This window comes from Eleginops maclovinus, chromosome 24, assembly GCF_036324505.1.
Source record: "Eleginops maclovinus isolate JMC-PN-2008 ecotype Puerto Natales chromosome 24, JC_Emac_rtc_rv5, whole genome shotgun sequence".
NCBI classification, from domain to species: Eukaryota; Metazoa; Chordata; class Actinopteri; order Perciformes; family Eleginopidae; genus Eleginops; species Eleginops maclovinus.
In genome coordinates, this window is record NC_086372.1 from 736,462 (window position 1) to 757,464 (window position 21,003).

Below are 21,003 nucleotides of genomic sequence, written 5' to 3' on the forward strand. Positions count from 1 at the left end.
ATCACGTTTTATTTGGACTAAAAGCTGTATTTCTAACTTCATTAGAGGATAGGGAAGATGAAGAGGGGATGTATAAGAATAATCGCACAAAACGTGGCGCTGTTAGCTGAAACTGACTTTGCTTCACCTCTCTGAACTACTGTCATATTGAACTCTGGAATGTCCCAATCGTCCAATCAGAATCGAGTATTCACCCAAGCTAAGTAATTAACAATTTACAAAATATCAGAAATATGTGAAATTCTCAGAGATTTTAGTTGAAAAAACCAAAGTGTGTTTCATTTGATTTCTTTGACATCCCTTTTAACTCCAATGACTGTAATATGTCCTGGTTTTTAAACGTGAACATGTGAGAGCGTAAACACAGGAAGAGATGCATGCTGGGAGATTCAACTGTGGGAAAAGAGGATGGAAAAAAGCGGAAAAAGTTTTGGGACGGTGTGGGAACCTCCGAACCTCATTTACTCCCTTCCTGGAGACCAGTGTGTGTGTGTGTGTGTGTTTTCGGGGGTGTGGTGGGTGGCGGCGGCTAGCATCACGGAATGTCCCGGAGAGAGAGACAGGAGACCACGGCCCACAGAGCCCGGACAAAGCCTGGAGGTGTGTGTGTGAGTGTGTGTGTGTGTGTGTGCTCAGCGGGGCTCTGGCCTTGTGTCCTCCAGAGGACAGAGAGGAAATGTGAGGCCACGGAGACGCATGCCTTCCCCCCCAGTTGCTAAGGGCCGAGTGCAGCGGTGTGTGTGGCTAATACTAAAGCATTTCTATAAAGATCTAACTGAAGTTAATGGATGTACGTTGTTGCTGTTGTTCCTGATTATTTGTTGTGTGTGTGTGTGTGTGTGTGTGTGTTTTATTGTGTGTTGCAGTAAACATCATCACGAGCTAACGAGTCCTGAAACACACTCTGGACAGTGGAGAGGCTAATTGCACTAATTAACCACTGAGTGTGTGTGTGTGTGTGTGTGTGTGTGTGTGTGTGAGACAGTATGTGTTAACATGTGTCTGCTGAATGCACACACTCATATCTTGTGTGTTAATCTGTGTGTGTGTCCCTTTTCACATCCCATTAGACAAAGTGTGCTGCTCTCCTGCACTGAGGCATGCTGGGTAGATAATTAAACATGAGTCCTGGTGACACACACACACACACACACACACACACACACACACAAGCTGTCGACAGGAGCCTGGAGGGGCTGTGTGTGTGTGTGTGTGTGTGTGTGTGTGTGATAAAAGGACACCAGCCAGAGGAGACGCACACTTCCCTTTCATGAATCTACTTCTTCTACTGTTTCTACTCTCCTCTACAGGTTGCTTTGTGATCCGCCGATAATAAATCCAGAGAAGAAGAAGAGTGTCGGAGACGTTGGGTGGGGGTCCCTCAAGGAGGCACACAAGGCCCACTTCTGATTTCCTGCCTGTTGTGTGTGTGTGTGTGTGTGTGTGTGGACGTTCCCCCTGATTGGCTGCTTTGTCTCCCTGTGCTCACACTGAGTTTCCTGTCTGGCCGAGCCCCCCCCCATCAGTGTGTTTAAAGAGGTCTTTGACCCTAAGACAGAGCTGAAGCAGGACACACACACACCCCGATAATCACACACACACACCTCCTTTACATAGTTACCCCCAAACACAGCCTGAAGAGACGGGGTCCGAGAAGTCCTTTCAAAATCAAACCATACATATCCCTGTTTGTGAATGAGGTCAAATATTTAACGACTATCTATCCACACAAAACTTCCCGTCTACAAGTTTCCTGAACGATGATGATATGGGAGATACATATATAAGTTTCTACCTGAAGGAAAACAGGAGAAGGTACTGCTAACGAGGCTAATGCTAACGTTTGGTGAATTTAGCTCAAATCTGCAAACACAAACAGACACATTGAACACAATCAAAGAGGATTTTGATGGGTTTTTATCCAGTGGTTAAAATAAGACATGCTATGGGGGATAAATAGAGTAAAATCTTTAAGGTTTTACCTGAAATAAAACAGGACAAGGTTTATGCTAATGAGGCGAATGCTAACATTTGGTGAATTTAGGAGAAATCTACGGACGCAAATAGATAGATTCCACAAAATAAAAGTGTATTTTGACGTTAGATTTCCCCCAGTCTGAAAGGAGACTTGATATGGAAGATAAATAGAGTAACATGTTCAAGGTTTTACCTGAAATGTCTAAAATAAAACAGGAAAAGTTAAATAAAGGATTCTCCGGTTGAGCCCAGCCTGCAGCGCCAGTGAGATGTATGAGCCGACACACTGCTGTTAAAGCCTCTCATTAATTACTGTGTGTGTGTGTGTGTGTGTGTGTGTGTGTGTGTGTGTGTGAGAGGTAATGAGCGGTGGGACTCAGGGTTCAGAGTGACACGGTGTCAGTGGCTCCTCTTCTGGCCTAATTAGCCCTCTAATTAATAGATTAATAGATAGATAGATAGAGCGTGGATAAGAGCAGCAGCTAACTGCCCGAGCTAATGTGCATTTAAAGATGAATCACCGCCGCCACGTGCACAGAAGCACGTGCACGCCTAACAAGGTGAGGGGCTTCACATTTCACCCAGAAAACCCTCAGAGTTTTTTTATATCCAGCAGAGAGAGGAGAAGAAGAAATCAATTAGCCTTTGCTAGCCGGTCGTTAGCTGCCCTTGGATGGGCACAGATAATTAAAGAGGGGGCGTGGGGGGGGGGTGGGGGGGAGTCAGCCGTGAGACAGGGGAGAGACGGAGGGGTTAAATCGGACGGAGATAAAAAAAAAAAGAGGTGGAGACGCTGCAGAGACACCACAGAAGAAGAGGATATGTGATGTAAAATCCTGATGATCAGTGTGAGCAGAGTTAGGAGGGTCATTATCTGTGGGGGGGAGGGTCTCCTGAGAGGGGGGGGTCCCTCAGCACAGCATCTCACATCATGTGGACATGATCAGCTCATTTATTTGAAGATGAATTTCCTCTTTTTATTATTATTTTGAGACCATTTGAAGTTCACTTGTGCAGTGTGGTTTCAAACTGATGCTTTTATTTTGAAGGGCTGTTTCAGAGTGCAGGACTAGATGAGTTTCCAAACTAGTGATGCAAAATGCAGCATTAACTTAAATATAAAATGCTAAATATTCTGAAATATGAACTGAACATTATACAGCACAAAAATGCAAAAAAATATACTGCAATATTTACACAAAATAGCAGAACAATGAGGAAATAATGCTAAATGTCCTGCAAACTGAAGTAATATAGTGCAAATATAATGCTAAATAATGTGTGTGTGTGTGCGTGTGTGTGTGTGCGTGTGTGTGCAGCAGCTCTCAGGTGTGTGAGCAGGTGAATCAGAGTCTCAGGTTGTGACCTCACAGACATTAACATTTCCTCTGGACATTATGGGGGGGTAATGTCCTCTGACCAGCTGAGGAGGGGGGCTCTCCTCTCAGTATTGCACCTGATCCTGCAGGATGTTCAGCTCCTCTCTTCCTCCTCTCGTGCTGACCTCTGAAGGGAGGATTCTTTTGAAGAAAAGGAAATGCTAAATATACATAAAGAGGTCTGGGATTTTTCTGAGGTGCCTCTGAATTTAATAAATCTAATCAGTGGAAATGCAGGAGGAGATTCTCCTGCAGGAGGAGATTCTCCTGAGTCCTGCAGGAGTCGGAGCTGACTCCTCCTGACCTCTGAGACAGAGAGGATGGAAGGGTTGGACGTGGCTTCAGAGAAATATCCCAACGTTTTCTGCTATATTAGCGGCTGAACACAGAAGGAGTCAGGGTGTAGCTCCTCTATCTGTTAGACATAATCTAAGCTCACTGAATGCTTGATTTAGTTCCCTGAATCTTGCAGAATCTGACCTGATTTCCTCCCTCAGTGACCCCCCCATCGGACCCTTTATTCCGCAGCGTTGACTAAAGAGAGAGGAGCGTTTGAAATGTTTACCAGCCGCTCGCTGTGATCCCATTCAATCCAAACACATTACCACAGAGATGCAGCTGCCCCCCCCTCTCCCCCATCCTCCCTCTTCTTTATTGTATGAGCCAATTAGCCACGGGGGGGGGGGGGGCAGGGGGGGTTATTTATTTCTTCATTATTAAAATAACCCGATGACTCAGGCCGAAGAGGAGACGTAGTTAGCGTTAGCTTAGCGGTGACAAACGACGGGCGGGCGCTGTGATTGGCTCGTGTCAGACGGCTTAATGTCAACAGTAAATTGGCGGGCTCGTTAGGAGGGGGGGGGGGCAGTGATGTACAAAATAATGTCTATTAGGACTAATTTAATCAAGGCCCCCCTGTTACAGATGAGTTAGAGAGCAGGGGCCAATTATTTTACTGCGCTGCTCTGGCTGCCTGTCAGCGCGCACGCTCGTGTGTATGTGTGTGTGTGCGTGTGTGTGTGTGTGTGTGTGTGTGTGTGTGTGTGTGTGTGCTGTTTAACATGCAGGCCGTGGGGGCTGCAGCAGATAATAATGGCAGAGAAGATGAGGGCAGAACGGAGAGTTAACCGACTGAGGAGGAGAAAACTGAGACCACACACACACACACACACACACACACACACACACACACACACACACACACACACACACACACACACACACACACTCACACACACACACTCAGAGATGAATACAAACAGTGCGACTGATCTCACGGGATGCTAACAGTTACTCCAACAAAACCAGATGCTTTTATTTTGAAAAATATCATTTTTCTTATTTTTTCTGAGAAGTCTGACAATTGTTTTAGGATACGTTTCCTTTTTTTCGCGGCTGTTACTGTATATAAAGCTGAAATGTTCATAATAACAACCAGCAACAGTATTTACAATAAAGGAATTATTTTTTAAGTGAATAATAGATCAGAGAATCTCTTGATTCGTCCTCCTGAAATTTGAGGAAACATAATAAATTACACAATATTTTTTACCATTATGGATTAATTGATAAAAAGTTAATGTCTTTAAATGTCTTGTTTTTATCACCAGTCTCCACTTTTGAGAGGCTGAAAACAACCCTTTTGGCTTTACTAATGACTGGGATTTTCAAAACAAAGGCACAGAAATACATGACAACGTTTCCCTCCAAATATTAGAGATTATTTTGGGGATTTATGTGATTTTACTCGTTTGCTTTTTCTTGAAATAGCTGTACAACTAAAGCTAATTATCATATGGATGATTCTGCAGATTATTTATATAAATAAGGTCAGAAAATATTGACAAATGTTCCTTAAAGTAAAAGCAGCAAGTCTCCAGAGGACAGGCTTTAGAGACATTTCTGCCCCAGAAACTGAATTTTCCCCTGAGTTTGACCCCTTATTTCTCTGAAAACTCCTGTAAATACTCAGCGAGTGTGATCTTATCGCGACTGAAGTGGTTTAAACTGTCAGAAAACTGTGTCAAACCTTCCATTTGGTCCAAATCGATGTCTACAAGAACAGTTTTTGATGAAAAATGATGGAAATATTGAGGATTATTCTGAATATTTACAGCGTTTCAATCACTTCCTGTCAGTGTGTGTGTGTGTGTGAGGTGTTGGGGTTGTATAGGTGCGAGCCCCTGACCCTGGGGGGCAATTATCTGTGATGTGGCCCCCCCTAGGTCCCTGGAGCCCAATCCCGCCCGCCGACACACCTGCACCCCGCCAAATTAAAAGCCCCCTGAGTAATTTTAAATCTGTTAGCGCCGGCCTTTTCTTTGGATGGGGGGGGGGGGAACAAGACTAATCTGTTCACATAAAGACCCCCACTCTGAATTATGACCCCCCAGTATCCATCGTCCCTCTGCTGTCTCATTAAGGTGAGCCCCCTCAGACTCTATGATACGGCAGAGAAACACACACACAGCCTGTGATGGGGGGGTGGGGGGGAGAACAACGACACATGAGGGGCTGGAGGGGGGGATATGGCTGCTGACCAGGAGCAGGATTAGCATCGCTGTCAGTCTGAGCGCTAACCCCCCCCACCCCTCCCCAGAGCTGGTGCCAGGGCTCCACACTTCATTAAAACAATCAGCCAAACTCAGCCGGCCCCCCGGCCCCCGTCAGCACCTCCACCCTCACCCAGCTGAGGGGGGGGTGGTGGTTAATGGGAGCATTTAGAGGGGCTTTTGGTGAAACACTTCGGAAACACTCTGGGAGGGGGCAGAGTGACAGTAAACCCCCCTACACTAAGGTGTGTAAATCCAGCGCTCCCTGCAGATTACCTTTACACAGCCCCCCCCTCCAAACAGCACCTAATTGTGGGCGGTGGGGGGGGGACCTTGACAGACAGGAGGTCAGCTGGCTGCTGCCGGCCCTCTTTAACATTAAGATCATCAGCTCATTAATTACCCTGTGATCGTTAAACCCCCCACCCCTATTACTCACTCCAGAGCCCCCCCACCCCTCCTCCTCCTCTTCTACTCCCTCTTCTAACGCTGTCACGGCTCTTTAAGGTGATTTAACGCAGCAGAAAACCAGGAATAAAGGATCGTTTTCCCTCCAGAGCCGGGGAGACGCACAGGAAGCGGCCTGGATTTTCAAAATAAGACACCAACAAGGCCTATTTTAGTAGTTTGGTAGAGATATTTAGGATCCCTGATGCACAAAAGCTGTTGTTCATTATTGCATCCTTTATTTTTCTCTGGATTAAAAACATTTTCCTGCATTTGTGCATGTATATCCTCTGTGTGTGTAATGTGTGTCAACACAACAGAGTAGAGAAAGCTATTTCCCTGTAAGGGATTAATAAAAGTATGTCTTCTTCTTCTTCTTCTTCTTCAGACGTTTCTGCTCAGGGTGTTTTGATTAAAAACGATCATAAAAATATATTTTTTAAAAGTATTTCACAAAAAAAACCAATTAAATTCATTTTTCTGAAATTGCTGAAAAAACATTGCATTGTATTTCAAAATAAGAGCGTCCTGTATGACATATGAGTCTGTTTTACAGGTTTTAGAGTCCCAGTGGACACAAACACACATTTTTAAAAAGGAATCTGTGCATCTAGAAGGAAGCAGTGTGTGGAGGGATGATGAGGAGGAGGAGGAGCACTGGAGCGTCTCAGTGAGATAATATTGACCAGTGCTCTCAGGCTGCAGGGACCCTGTCATAAATACAGAGCAACAAGAGGAGCTGACGGCCCGTCGATACAGTGTGTGTGCGTGTGTGTCCTACCTGCTGGCGTCGGGGCAGGGCTTCTGCCGCCCCCCCGGCTCCGCCTCCCACAGGCTGTTGGCCAGCTCGTTCCCAATGGCCGTCATGACGCGGATCAGCTCCAGGGGCCACTCGTCCAGGTCCAGGGAGCGGACCCTGGACAGGTGGGTGCCCAGGTTCCTGTGGATCCCCGAGCATTCGATGCAGATCAGGGCCCCCAGGTTCAGGCTGGCCCAGTCCGGGTCTGAGGGGGCGGGAAGGTTAATACGGCTTTAGATAACAGGCTGAATACAGGAGGTTAGAGAGTGTGTGTGTGTGTGTGTGTGTGTGTGTGTGTGTGTGTGTGTGTGTGTGTGTGTGTGTGTGTGTGTGTGGGTGTGTGTGTGGGTGTGTGTGTGGGTGTGTCTCTCACTGGGGGCGCTGCAGTCTGCACAGCGGGCGTTCCCTCTGATGCTCCGGATGTTCTGCAGAGCCATGGCCTCGGTCTGACTGGGGAGACGGGACTGAAACCACAACAACAACAACAGCAGCAGTCAGTGAAGCTGGGTCTCCCCCTCTTCCCCCTGGTTTCCCCCTGTGTCTCAGACCACCCCCACCTTGTTCTTGCTGCTCTCGCAGGACTGCAGGCTGGCCAGGATCTGGCTCTCGATCAGCTGGACCCAGGAGTCCCGCTCCTCGTAGGACGTCGCCTCGAAGTGCCACGTCTGCCCCGTCAGAGACACGATGGTGAACTCAAAGTTCTCCTCCGTTTCTGCAGAGCATGGGGAGGGGGGGGGGGGGTCAGGACAGGTAGCAACGGGACAGGAAGTCAGGATACAGTCTGGAACCATTACCTGCAGCTCTTTAGGAGTCCTCAGTGGGGTCAGTCATTACAATCAGGGCTTTTTGTTTACAATCACTACCACATGCCTTCAAAATAAAAGCCTCTGTCTGCTGTGTGATCTCTGGTTCTGGAAGTTTGTGAGCCGGCAGGGAAGAGTTTAATCAGATGGAGGGACTGGGATAATTGTGAGCGTCTCAGAGAATCGAGCTGAAGACCCACCCCTGGCAACACTCCCATAATCAATGGGGGAGAGGAAGAGGAAGGAAAAGGAGGAAGGAGAGGCCCTGAGGGAGAACCTTTAAGTCCCAGGATGGAGAGATTGAAAACCTCGGACCAGAGTCTCCTCTGCTGACGAGCCTTTTATCCGCTGCGCTGCGGGCGGGTCTAACGAGCCGCCGCTAATTAAAACTCCTCTGCTGCGGACAGCGGGCGAGGCTCAAGGTGAAACTAGGCTTTTATTGTGAAAAGCCGGAAAAAACGACGATGGGAAATATTGCTAACCAAATAATATCCTGTTTCTACAATAAAAGCCTAATAGGTATTAAATTACTAATAAAGACAAAACTATTCAGAATATTTAACGGGTTTTATCGAATCAACAAAAAAATCAAACAAACATTTTTTGGGGGGGGGTTACGACAAAATAAGAATAATGAATATTTAAAGCTATTTTTCCATCCATAATCCCAATAACATGAAGAGGAGATAACCAGTCTGTAAATAACCAGTCTGTAAATAACCAGTCTGTAAATAATCAGTCTGTAAATAAACAGTCTGTAAATAATCAGTCTGTAAATAACCAGTCTGTAAATAAACAGTCTGTAAATAATCAGTCTGTAAATAATCAGTCTATAAATAAACAGTCTGTAAATAATCAGTCTGTAAATAAACAGTCTGTAAATAAACAGTCTGTAAATAAACAGTCTGTAAATAAACAGTCTGTAAATAATCAGTCTATAAATAAACAGTCTGTAAATAATCAGTCTGTAAATAAACAGTCTGTAAATAAACAGTCTGTAAATAACCAGTCTGTAAATAACCAGTCTGTAAATAACCAGTCTGTAAATAAACGTGTGTAAATAATCAGTCTGTAAATAACCAGTCTGTAAATAACCAGTCTGTAAATAACCAGTCTGTAAATAACCAGTCTGTAAATAACCAGTCTGTAAATAAACGTGTGTAAATAAACAGTCTGTAAATAACCAGTCTGTAAATAACCAGTCTGTAAATAAACAGTCTGTAAATAAACAGTCTGTAAATAACCAGTCTGTAAATAAACAGTCTGTAAATAATCAGTCTGTAAATAAACAGTCTGTAAATAAACAGTCTGTAAATAACCAGTCTGTAAATAACCAGTCTGTAAATAAACAGTCTGTAAATAACCAGTCTGTAAATAACCAGTCTGTAAATAACCAGTCTGTAAATAAACAGTCTGTAAATAACCAGTCTGTAAATAAACAGTCTGTAAATAACCAGTCTGTAAATAACCAGTCTGTAAATAAACAGTCTGTAAATAACCAGTCTGTAAATAAACAGTCTGTAAATAACCAGTCTGTAAATAAACAGTCTGTAAATAATCAGTCTGTAAATAAACAGTCTGTAAATAAACGTGTGTAAATAAACAGTCTGTAAATAAACAGTCTGTAAATAACCAGTCTGTAAATAATCAGTCTGTAAATAACCAGTCTGTAAATAAACAGTCTGTAAATAATCAGTCTGTAAATAACCAGTCTGTAAATAATCAGTCTGTAAATAATCAGTCTGTAAATAACCAGTCTGTAAATAATCAGTCTGTAAATAATCAGTCTGTAAATAATCAGTCTGTAAATAAACAGTCTGTAAATAAACAGTCTGTAAATAATCAGTCTGTAAATAAACAGTCTGTAAATAATCAGTCTGTAAATAAACGTGTGTAAATAAACAGTCTGTAAATAACCAGTCTGTAAATAATCAGTCTGTAAATAACCAGTCTGTAAATAAACAGTCTGTAAATAATCAGTCTGTAAATAATCAGTCTGTAAATAAACGTGTGTAAATAAACAGTCTGTAAATAATCAGTCTGTAAATAAATGTGTGTAAATAAACAGTCTGTAAATAAACAGTCTGTAAATAATCAGTCTGTAAATAAACAGTCTGTAAATAATCAGTCTGTAAATAACCAGTCTGTAAATAAACAGTCTGTAAATAATCAGTCTGTAAATAATCAGTCTGTAAATAAACGTGTGTAAATAAACAGTCTGTAAATAAACAGTCTGTAAATAAACAGTCTGTAAATAAACAGTCTGTAAATAAACAGTCTGTAAATAAACAGTCTGTAAATAATCAGTCTGTAAATAATCAGTCTGTAAATAAACGTGTGTAAATAAACAGTCTGTAAATAAACAGTCTGTAAATAAACAGTCTGTAAATAAACAGTCTGTAAATAATCAGTCTGTAAATAATCAGTCTGTAAATAAACGTGTGTAAATAAACAGTCTGTAAATAAACAGTCTGTAAATAAACAGTCTGTAAATAAACAGTCTGTAAATAAACAGTCTGTAAATAATCAGTCTGTAAATAATCAGTCTGTAAATAAACGTGTGTAAATAAACAGTCTGTAAATAATCAGTCTGTAAATAAATGTGTGTAAATAAACAGTCTGTAAATAAACAGTCTGTAAATAATCAGTCTGTAAATAACCAGTCTGTAAATAAACAGTCTGTAAATAAACAGTCTGTAAATAATCAGTCTGTAAATAAACGTGTGTAAATAAACAGTCTGTAAATAAACAGTCTGTAAATAAACAGTCTGTAAATAAACAGTCTGTAAATAAACAGTCTGTAAATAAACAGTCTGTAAATAATCAGTCTGTAAATAATCAGTCTGTAAATAAACGTGTGTAAATAAACAGTCTGTAAATAAACAGTCTGTAAATAAACAGTCTGTAAATAAACGTGTGTAAATAAACAGTCTGTAAATAAACGTGTGTAAATAAACAGTCTGTAAATAAACGTGTGTAAATAAACAGTCTGTAAATAAACAGTCTGTAAATAAACAGTCTGTAAATAAACAGTCTGTAAATAAACGTGTGTCACAAACTGAGGGTAAGGATCATTTCCAGTTTGTCCCGCAGCCCACCCATTGAGCCCCGTGGGGTCAAGAGCAAGAACCCCATCATGATTAAATTCCAATGATCCTCTGTTGCCAGGCGGAGGAGGGTTGGGGGGGGGGGGTCTGACAATTACTGAAACCAACAATCCAGAAAGGGTGTTCCTCCCCGCTGTGAATTAAAAGCTGCTTCTGGATTTAAACGCCGACCCGACGCACCATGAAGGCTAAAGGATCAAATAAAGAGGGGGGGTGCATGTAAAGGACCAATCAGACTGTTTTATTTATGGGACATGTCTCCATGCTTTAATATTCAGACTGCCCTCTGTCTGAAACCACAAAACCAGAGCCCAGTCTGCTCTGATTGGTTAGGTAGCCGACTCTGTTGTGATTGGTCGACCACTTAGAGATGTCCCTCCCCTCAGCAGCAGCAGTAAAAGATACAGAACATCTTCTGCACCGTCAGCTCATCACACCTGTGGGGGGCAGGGTCTACAGGAGGTGGTCTTTGTGATTGCATTAACAAGAAATGTGAGTGTCCTGCAGACTCCGGAGCGCTACCCCCCCGCCTGAGTTACTAAGCGTATGCATGAGAGTACAAACACACACAGCGCTGGTAATTACTGCAGCGCTGCCGGCTACTGAACGCCACACTCGGCGGCAGCAAGGCAATCTGTGAACTCTGACACCGGCAACCTTTAGAGGCAGGAACAAACCAAATATACAGGGGGGGGGGCATGCATACAGCAGGAGTATGTTACAGTGTGTGTGGCTGAGAGGGGGGGCGGGATGCAGACAGAAGGGGGCCCGGGGAAACACAAATTAAAGCCTGAAATGTCACCGCACACAGGATTGCTTTGTGACACAGGCCATTACTCCACATATTAACACCACGGGGGGGGGGGGGTGCTGGTGTGGATAGGGTTTTACATTTTAATAACTGTATTTAAAATGAGTCTGAGAATAAAAAGTCACCTTTATTCGGAAAATTCTATTTGAGCCGTATTCTGAAATGCTGTTTTAACTTTATGTGGAGAAAGGTATCGGGACTGTATTCTGAAAATCTTTCTTCAACTATATTTTATTGGGAACATTTTAACTGGAAATGTGATTGTCTTTGACGCAGACACCCACCAAGCAGTGCCATCCTGTAGTGGGGGTGGGGGGGTGGGGGGTTTGTCTGGCTGTTGGGGGTCTCCTCTTTGTGCCACACAACAGCTGTTATTGTTACCTTCGTGCAGACCGCTGGAGTACACGCTGCGGAGGCTACCAACACGGTTTAGCTTCCACGCTCTACGCTTCGCTGCGGGGGGGGGGGGGGGGGGGAGGGTGAGAGAACAGGGGGGGCGTTTAAAACAGAGAAGAAAACAATAAACGTGAGGGGCGTGGCTTCTGTCGAGAGTGGGCGGGGCCAATGAGCACGATGAAGGGGGGTTTGGTTTGCAACATAACGAACGAGAAATAAAAACCCAAACTTTATCGATGTTTTTCCTCAAAAACACAAAGTCATCGGAGCTCGTCTCCCAAGATGTGAACACGCTCTAACACGCTAAAACAACATACATTCTAAACATGTCGATTAAAGCTCAACACTTACTGCTGGATTTTCAAAATAAAGAGCTTTTATTGTGAAAAATCAAGGTAGGTATTTATTTTGTATCCCATTTAGACCCTCTTAAATTCATATGTGAAAACATGTCTTTATGATGCGAGTCCTGGTGCAGCTGTGATTGTTTCTGAGCTGTGTGTGTGTGTGTGTGTGTGTGTGTGTGTGTGTGTGTGTGTGTGTGACCTCTCGAGCGCTGCGTCTGTGATATATAAATATATATTTCCCCCCCAGGCTACACGGAGCATTTACGCAGGGAGACGCAGAGCGCAGTTTAAATGTTAGCCGGCTTGTTTCCTGGGCCTGCACAGTCGTACAGCGAGCCGCTCCTCAAAGGTCACGGTCTGATTCCCGGGGACTACAGGCTGCATACTCAGTACCAGTGTGTGTTTCAGGGAGAGATGGGGTCCAGAGCGAGGTTCTCGGCAGAAGCTTTGCTCCGGTTATCTTTAGAATTATTGATATCTTAATGAGGGTCATATTGGAGCTTTAACAGTCCAACAATGAATCTGCAGAAGAAATATGTTTTAGAGGACGAAGCACTCCAAAAACATCACCTCTTCTTCATTGTTTTGTGAAGATCAAAAACCTAAACTCACTACGGAACACTCGCGCTCCCATTGGCCAGCGCCCCAACACATCATACATGATAGGCTCAGGGGTGGGTCATCTGTAAGCAGTTGACCAATCAGAGCAGAGTGGGCTCTGGTCTTAATTTACTAACTGTGTGTGTGTGTGTGTGTGTGTGTGTACACTGACCCTCTTTGTCCCCACCTGTGTGACCCTCGCTGACACACACACACACCCACTTTAAACGAGTGTCACAATGAAGCAGTCATCACACACACTGCAGGTGCACACACTGCAGGTGCACACACACACACACACACACACACACACACACACACACACACACACACACACACACACACACACACACACACACACACACACACACACACACACACACACACACACACACACACACACACACACACACACACACACACACACACTCCTGTCGTGTGCTGGTCGATCAAAGAAACAGAAACTCTGCAGCAGGAATGTGACCTGCTACCTGTGTGTGGCCACTTCAAAATACCTGTGTGTGTGTGTGTGTGTGTGTGTGTGTGTGTGTGTGTGTGTGTGTGTGTGTGTGTGTGTGCACCTGCAGTGTGTGTGATGACTGCTTCATTGTGACGCTCGTTTAAAGTGGAGCTCATTTAGGAGGCTCTATTAGGGGTCAGTGTGTGTGTGTGTGTGTGTGTGTGTGTGTGTGTGTGTGTGTGTGTGTGTGTGTGTGTGTGTGTGTGTGTCATCTTTCAAAGCTGCAGGATGAAGGAGAGAATCAAACGGCGGCTTGTTAACGAGAGACGGAGCAGGGATCAGCGGGGGCTAACCTGACACAGGTGTTTGTGTGTGTGTGTGAAATTCATCTCCATTTATTCACATCTTCTTTGTTGTACTGATCAAAGTCCTGAAGAAAACGGGACCAAAAGACACCCAGAAGTCTGAGTCAAGACACCAGCAAGTCCCGGAATAACCCAAGTCTAAAGCCCTCAAACCCCTTGGACTGGATCGGTCTAAGGCCTTGTCCACACGGACCCTGTAGTTTCTGACACCGGAGTTTTGTTCAAATGAATTCACCGTACACACGCAACTGTGAAATCCACCACCAAGAGATGTAGTATACATGTAGTACACATGCCAAAGCAATAGGTGGCGATGTAAGTTGAAAAGGTAAGGCAATTTCAACCAATCACAGAGTAGTTAATAAGCGCAGAAATGCAGTAGCAACAATGTCAACAACAACACACAATTTGGTGTGGCCACACGGTGAGGTGGAGCTGCTCCTCAACGTAACCGTGGAATATAACGTCACAAAAATGTCTGAACGTGTCGACTGGGAAGCCGATCCAACACATGATGACATTTTGACTCTGTGACATCCTAATATAGCCGACAGCATGCCAATAAATAGCTTTCCCACCTCTACCGTTTGTATCGGTTGTTGTGTTTGTCATGTCCACACGCAACTGCTGAAACCCCACTGAGCTAAAAACCCGCCTGTGGACTCCCCGGACTGGACCGAGTCTAAAGCCCAGGAAAGACCTGACAAGTCCTAGTCCAAACACTCTGATGAGCTGAGTCAAGACACCGAGTAGACATGGATGAGTCCAGGTCCAAACAGAGACAGGACCCGGTCTGGATCGAGTAAAAGACCCCGATAGACCCCAATGAGTCCAGGCCAAAACACATGGACCCTTGAGTCCAAACTGGACAAGACAACCATCCTCTAAACACAGCGTCTGGCCATATTGACATTTCAGCAGCTCAGTGTGTGTGTGTCTGTGTGTGTGTACCTGGGGAGGACGGTCCCCCCTCATGAATCTCCCCCCCTGACAGCAGATCCCTCACCTGCCGCAGCTTAATGGCTAAATTGGGAAGACTGGTACTAATCGCTGCTGAATAATGAAGGCCTCGCTGCGGCTGATAAAGGATCTGAAGCCCACATTATTTATAATATTTCACTTAAAGGGGGGGGGCACTTCATCATCTAACACACCGTCCTGATGGGGGGGGGTCAGATATATAGTATGGAGACTCTCAGCTTTTACTGAAGTACCTGGACTCAAACTACTGCAGAGCAAAGGGAGAGAGGAGAGAAACCAGGATTCAAAGTGAGGAGAGAGGAGAGAGGAAAGGAGGCAAGGAAATGAAGGGTCTATCAGTCTCCCCTGTCAGCTGCTCCGTGACTCCGTGATGGAGAGACCAACTCCTCACATCTGCTGCACATCTGCCCAGCCAGCCGTGAGAGAGAGAGGGAGTGTGTGTGTGTGAGTGTGTGTGTGTGTGTGTGTGTGTGAGAGATGGTAGGAATCTGTGTTTAAAGGAGCAGCAAATCCAAAGCTTATATAACATTACACGATAAATGACTGACTTCCTGTTGTCTTGTTTCCCTCTAGGTTTCACACAGAGCAGAGGTTATGTTACAAACTGAAGAAGAAGAAGAGGAAGAGGAAGAAGAGGAGGATGAAGGGATGAAGGGCAGGAGGATGAGAGGATGAGGAGATCCGTCGCTCAGCTGGAGGTCTGGAGTCTCACGATCACATGACTGCGTTTCCAGACCCCGGTCCACAAAAAAACCTATATGAGTGTATTTACCAGGAAGTACTGACCATATATGGAAGTATGGAAGAAAAGAGGCCCTAGATGTTTTGAGATGCATCTAAAGTAACTGAGCCTTGTTTCTGGGGGACGTATTAGTGTGTGGGACCGGGATATGGAAAGTGTGGGGGGGTTGATGGCGTTACCTTCCGCAGTACCAGAGAGGCCGTCAGCTTTGAAGTTGCTGGTGCTCTTCTTCCTGCGGTGCTTCTTCCTGTTGGCGTGAGGCGAGGGGGGGGGCTCCATCTTGGGAGACGTGGTGCTGGAGAGACTGGGACTGGAGCACAGCGAGTCCCCGAGACCAGTATCTGAAATATAAATAACATATGAATAACATCCTGAAAGAAGAGCTGGAGTGCTGGGTAGAACACCAGGATAATAACCCAGGATGTAAATGGGGAGGGGGCCCTGATGGATGCTGGGTTTGGGTGGAGGTGCAGGTCTGGAGGATGAGGACGAACGAGCCAATCAGAGGGCAGCTTGGCCCTTTCCCTCTCCACTCCTCACGCCGCCCGCTGACAGCTGTGACTAGCGGCGGAATAAAATAACATTCAGCTTCCATCAATATCACGGCGCGGTGCGGCTCTGACATGACACACACACACACACACACACACAGCGGCTGGTCGGCAGACAGCCCCAAGGACGGCCATAACTTATTTTACAATCGTTTAGTCTCAGCTCAAGTGGAAAATGTGACAACTTATCTCTGCTGACAAGATGCCATCCCCGAGAGTGCAATTAACCGCCGTGGATTAACGGCCCTCCCATCTGCACGCCGCGCTCCATCCACGTCAAACACACACACACACACACACACACACACACACACACACACACACACACACACACACACACACACACACACACACACACACACACACACACACACACACACACACACACACACAACACACACACACACACACACACACACACACACACACACACACACACCTCCAGACTTCCTCCAGCTAACCACCCCCCCATCCTTTCTCTCAATCTGAAGCCCATCAACAACACACTCCAGACTCCCTGCATTGAAGAGTATCAAGAGCCATGAGTACCTCCTTTGTTTTCTTCCGGAACACGGTGACATCACTACGGAACCCTCACACTCCTATTGGCTAGCGCTCTGACACATTGTATGTGATAGGCTAAGGGACGGGACATGTCACAGTAGAGCCGCTAAATAGTGATATTACTGTCAAAATAAGCAGAATAATAAGGCTCCTTTAACTGCTTTATTTAGAGAAGCCACTACTGTTTCTGTCGGTGTGTGTGTGTGTGTGTTTGTGTGTGTGTGTGTGTGTGTGGCCCCTGGGAGTGCGTTTTAAAGCATTTCGCAGCTTTAAACGTTATTTGAGGATGGCTGCAGGGCTGACGAAGGAGCTGTCAGTCAACATTATCGTCGCGGCAACACAGCTGTCAGTCTCAGCATCTCCCCGTGTGTTTGTGCGTGTGTGTGTGTGTGTGAGGTCTATGATAAGGTAACCTAACAAGTCACACACACTATCAGTGGCCATTAGCCCGACACATAGTTGGAGCAGCATCAGGCAGCTGGATCAATGGGAGACAAATGATAAGCTCCACTGCGAAGCTGCGCACAGGGGCCTTCTGAGCCTGGTGGTGGAGCTGCGTGTGAGGACCCATCTGAACGTCAGGACTAAATTTATAAATTATAATATTCTGCTGGGATTCAAGTTTTTTTAATCAAATTCTGACTCTTTTTAATCACTTGTTAGTTAAGTGACTCGTTAGTAATGGACTGATTACCTGTGCTGACTCGTTGAGTCGTTAGTAATGGACTGGTTACCTGTGCTGACTCGTTGAGTCGTTAGTAATGGACTGGTTACCTGTGCTGACTCCGGAGTTGGCGATGACCGTGGCGTCGGTCCACTGGTCGGCGCTGGAGACGGAGTAGGAGCGCTGATGACCCTCCAGTCCCCGACCGGAGAACGACACCAGACTGACGCCGCTCGCCATCTGAGACACAGAGGAGCTGCTGGACACCGAGCCTGGACAGGAAGTGAGAGTCTGAAATGAAGCTAGCATGGTTCATGGAGAAGATAACATGGAGGCGTAAGAGAGGCTTTTATTTTGAAGGGGGGTGTCGTTGAGTTAAACCCAGTGTGAAATGCAAGTTTTACACCTTTGATACTGCTTAGATTTTACTCACACACACACACACACACACACACTCTCTCTCTCTCTCTCTCTCTTGGATAAAAGGCAGCTTCTTACAGGCTGCAGCTTAAATCAAACCCTTGAGTTAGTGAGAGGCTGTAACAGCCGGGTGAATCACCCCCCCTCACCCCCGCCCCCCCCCTCTCATTACAGCTCATTTCTCGGTCAGGCTGAGTGGAGCCAGGACTCTGATTGCATTAATATTCATGACAATAATTAGTACATGGAGCACGGCTCACTGAATATTCATGCTATTAGCTCCTGGATCCCCGTGTGTGTGTGTGTGTGTGTGTGTGTGTGTGTGTGTGTGTGTGTGTGTGTGTGCTTGATTTAACCGCCTCATAAGAGCCTCTTTTATGTGCGTTTGGTGAAGGAGCGCTTGTTCTCTCCACCTTTTGTGTGTTACGATGTCCCCCCCACAGGAGTGTGTTCCAGGCTGTTTTTTTTTTTACATATTCACGCTCCTGTTTGAACGCTCAACCTTTATTGATGCTCGTGTTGACGACGAGGCAGTAATTAGAGGATTAATTAAATCATAAATGTCCTCCAGTCTCTGGTAATTACTGGATATTCCTGGACTTCAGACCCTGAACACAACGTTGCTCTGCACCTGTGGTACCCTGAGACTTCCCGTAGATCTGACAGTTATTCCATGATTATTGTCACATTTGGCTATCGACAGAAATACAAGTACAGTCATCCTATCACCGCTCACTGTTTGGACTGTTTTGAATGGATATCTTTTCTAAATAGAAGGTATTCTTTTATAATACATTTAATTACAATATCGTTTATAGAATGATCTACTTTATCTATTTGTCTCGTTTACATTCAACACTGCAGCATCACATGAGGCTGAAGGATTTGTAAGTAATATTCCTTAATCTGTTCTTTGATTGAATTACATATATCTCTGTTAGTTATTGAAAATGCATTCCTTCTCTTTCTGAATATTCTTGTATTTTATGAAATGACTTTTATTTTGGGGTAAATATTGTTGTTTATTTCATATAATAAACAACAATATTTACCAAGAAAGTGCATAAAACTAAAAGTCATTTGATAAAATACAAGAAGTAAGAATATTCAGAAAGAGAAAGAATCTCCGGTCTCTCTCCAGGTGTGAGAGGTGCTCTGCTCACCTGGAGCCCCCCCCAGCTGCAGGCCGCTCATGTCCTTGTTGAGGCCGTTAGTTTTGGGGCTCGGCACGGCGGCACAGGTGGACACGGCTCGGGGGGGTCGCTTCCCCGGGACCTTCACCGTCGTCCTGAGGAGGTCGATCTCCTTACCGTGCACGTTTTGCATATAGTCCTGGGGGGGGGGGAATAAAGAGAGTTAGAGAACATCTACACAGCTGGTACAGAGAGAGAGAGAGTGTGTGTGTGTGTGTGTGTGTGTGTGTGTGATTTTTTTCATACTCATTTTTCCACGTGGTAACATTTAACAACATGTATTTCAACATGATGAAAGAATGTATAAAATACTGCATAAAAACAATATGTCAGAAGGAATGCAAAATAATCAATGAATAGAAAATAAATCCATCTCAAATCAGAGAAATTGTCAGACTGTATGTTCTTACTTTGATCTGAATGTGTTTCATTATAACTGTTGATTTATGATGTATTCAGATCCCCCGAGCAGACGGAGCTCTTCACCCTGAGTGTTTGCTGTGAAGAGGAGGATTATGGGAGATTAAAGCCTCTGAATCCTCCACGGACACAAAGACGCAGTAATCTTCAAAGTGATGTTGAAGTGGCCGAGCTCGCCGCCGCTGATTGGCTGTGCCCGGCCGCAGACACGCCCCCTTCGCCGCTTGGCGCCTCGAACGTTCCCCCCCCCCCGCCGCCGCCGAGCGACCACGAGAAGCGCTTGTTAAACGCACCCCCACATCCCCCTTCTGACCCCGGAGCAGCAGGACATTGTGGGAGGCCGGCTCCTCTTCAACATGAAGGAGGCGACCAGGAACAAACACACTCACACACACCACGGGGGGTAAAACACCACGCTGTCAACGTGGGGACCGGGAGGGGGCGACTCCCAGGACTGAGGAGAATACTTTGTAATGTTTTGAAAGTAAAATAGAATTCAGAAAGTGAAGACACATTGACATTTTGGACATGATGAGATGTTTTGTTTTAGACATTTCTGATATTTATTTGTTTTAAAGATTTATTTGACATTTATTAGAAGCTGAAGACATTTTGGGATTGATTATTCGGGACATGTTGAGCATCATTGGATGTCTGTAATTGTATTCAAACATTTAATATGTTATTATTTTAACAGGTTTTAAACGTGTTCAGTAACGTCAGCATCTCAAGTTTAAACCAACTCTCCTCAGAACCATTTCAAAAGAGGAGAAACATCCAGAAACCAGACTCTAATTGGGCCTCACACACACACACACACACACACACACACACACACACACACACACACACACACACACACACACACACACACACACACACACACACACACACACACACACACACACACACACACACACACACACACACACACACACACACACACACACTCTCTCTCTCTCTGTGTCTCCGCCTCCCTCTGGCAGCTCGGCTGACAAAAGGCCAATTCAAAGCCAAGTGCTCTCAACGGCGTCTTAACAAGCCACCGGAGAGCCCTCGAGCCAGGGGCCCGCTGGGTAAACCCCTCACACACACACACACACACACACACACACATACACACACACACACACCCTCCGACAGATTGACCGAGGTAATTGAGTCTCCATTTGCATCGAGGAGCTTTCATCATCGTGCCGACCGTCGTCCGCCGCGCAGCGACGTCCAGGACGGATGTGTGTATCGACAGCAGGTGGTGTGTGTGTGTGTGGGTGTGTGTGTGTGTGTGTGGGGGGGGGGGTGATAAACGCAGCAGCAACAGAGAGCTGCTGACGCCGGGGGAAGGAGGATCCATACGGAGCGAAAACACTCGATCGATGAGGGGAAGACTCCGGGAGATAAAGGAGGAGAAGAAGATGATAAAGA

The 21,003-nt window shown here is 45.3% G+C and overlaps 1 protein-coding gene across 1 annotated transcript in view; it reads right to left on the reverse strand.

Annotated features, from left to right (window-relative positions):
* Window positions 1-21,003, reverse strand: part of LOC134861104 (arf-GAP with GTPase, ANK repeat and PH domain-containing protein 1-like) — a 70,284-nt gene that overhangs the window by 4,125 nt on the left and 45,156 nt on the right. The window contains 6 exon segments of the mRNA XM_063878113.1: window positions 7,137-7,359; window positions 7,528-7,618; window positions 7,712-7,866; window positions 15,946-16,107; window positions 17,656-17,817; window positions 19,129-19,297. Of these exon segments, the coding sequence (XP_063734183.1) occupies window positions 7,137-7,359; window positions 7,528-7,618; window positions 7,712-7,866; window positions 15,946-16,107; window positions 17,656-17,817; window positions 19,129-19,297 (962 nt within the window).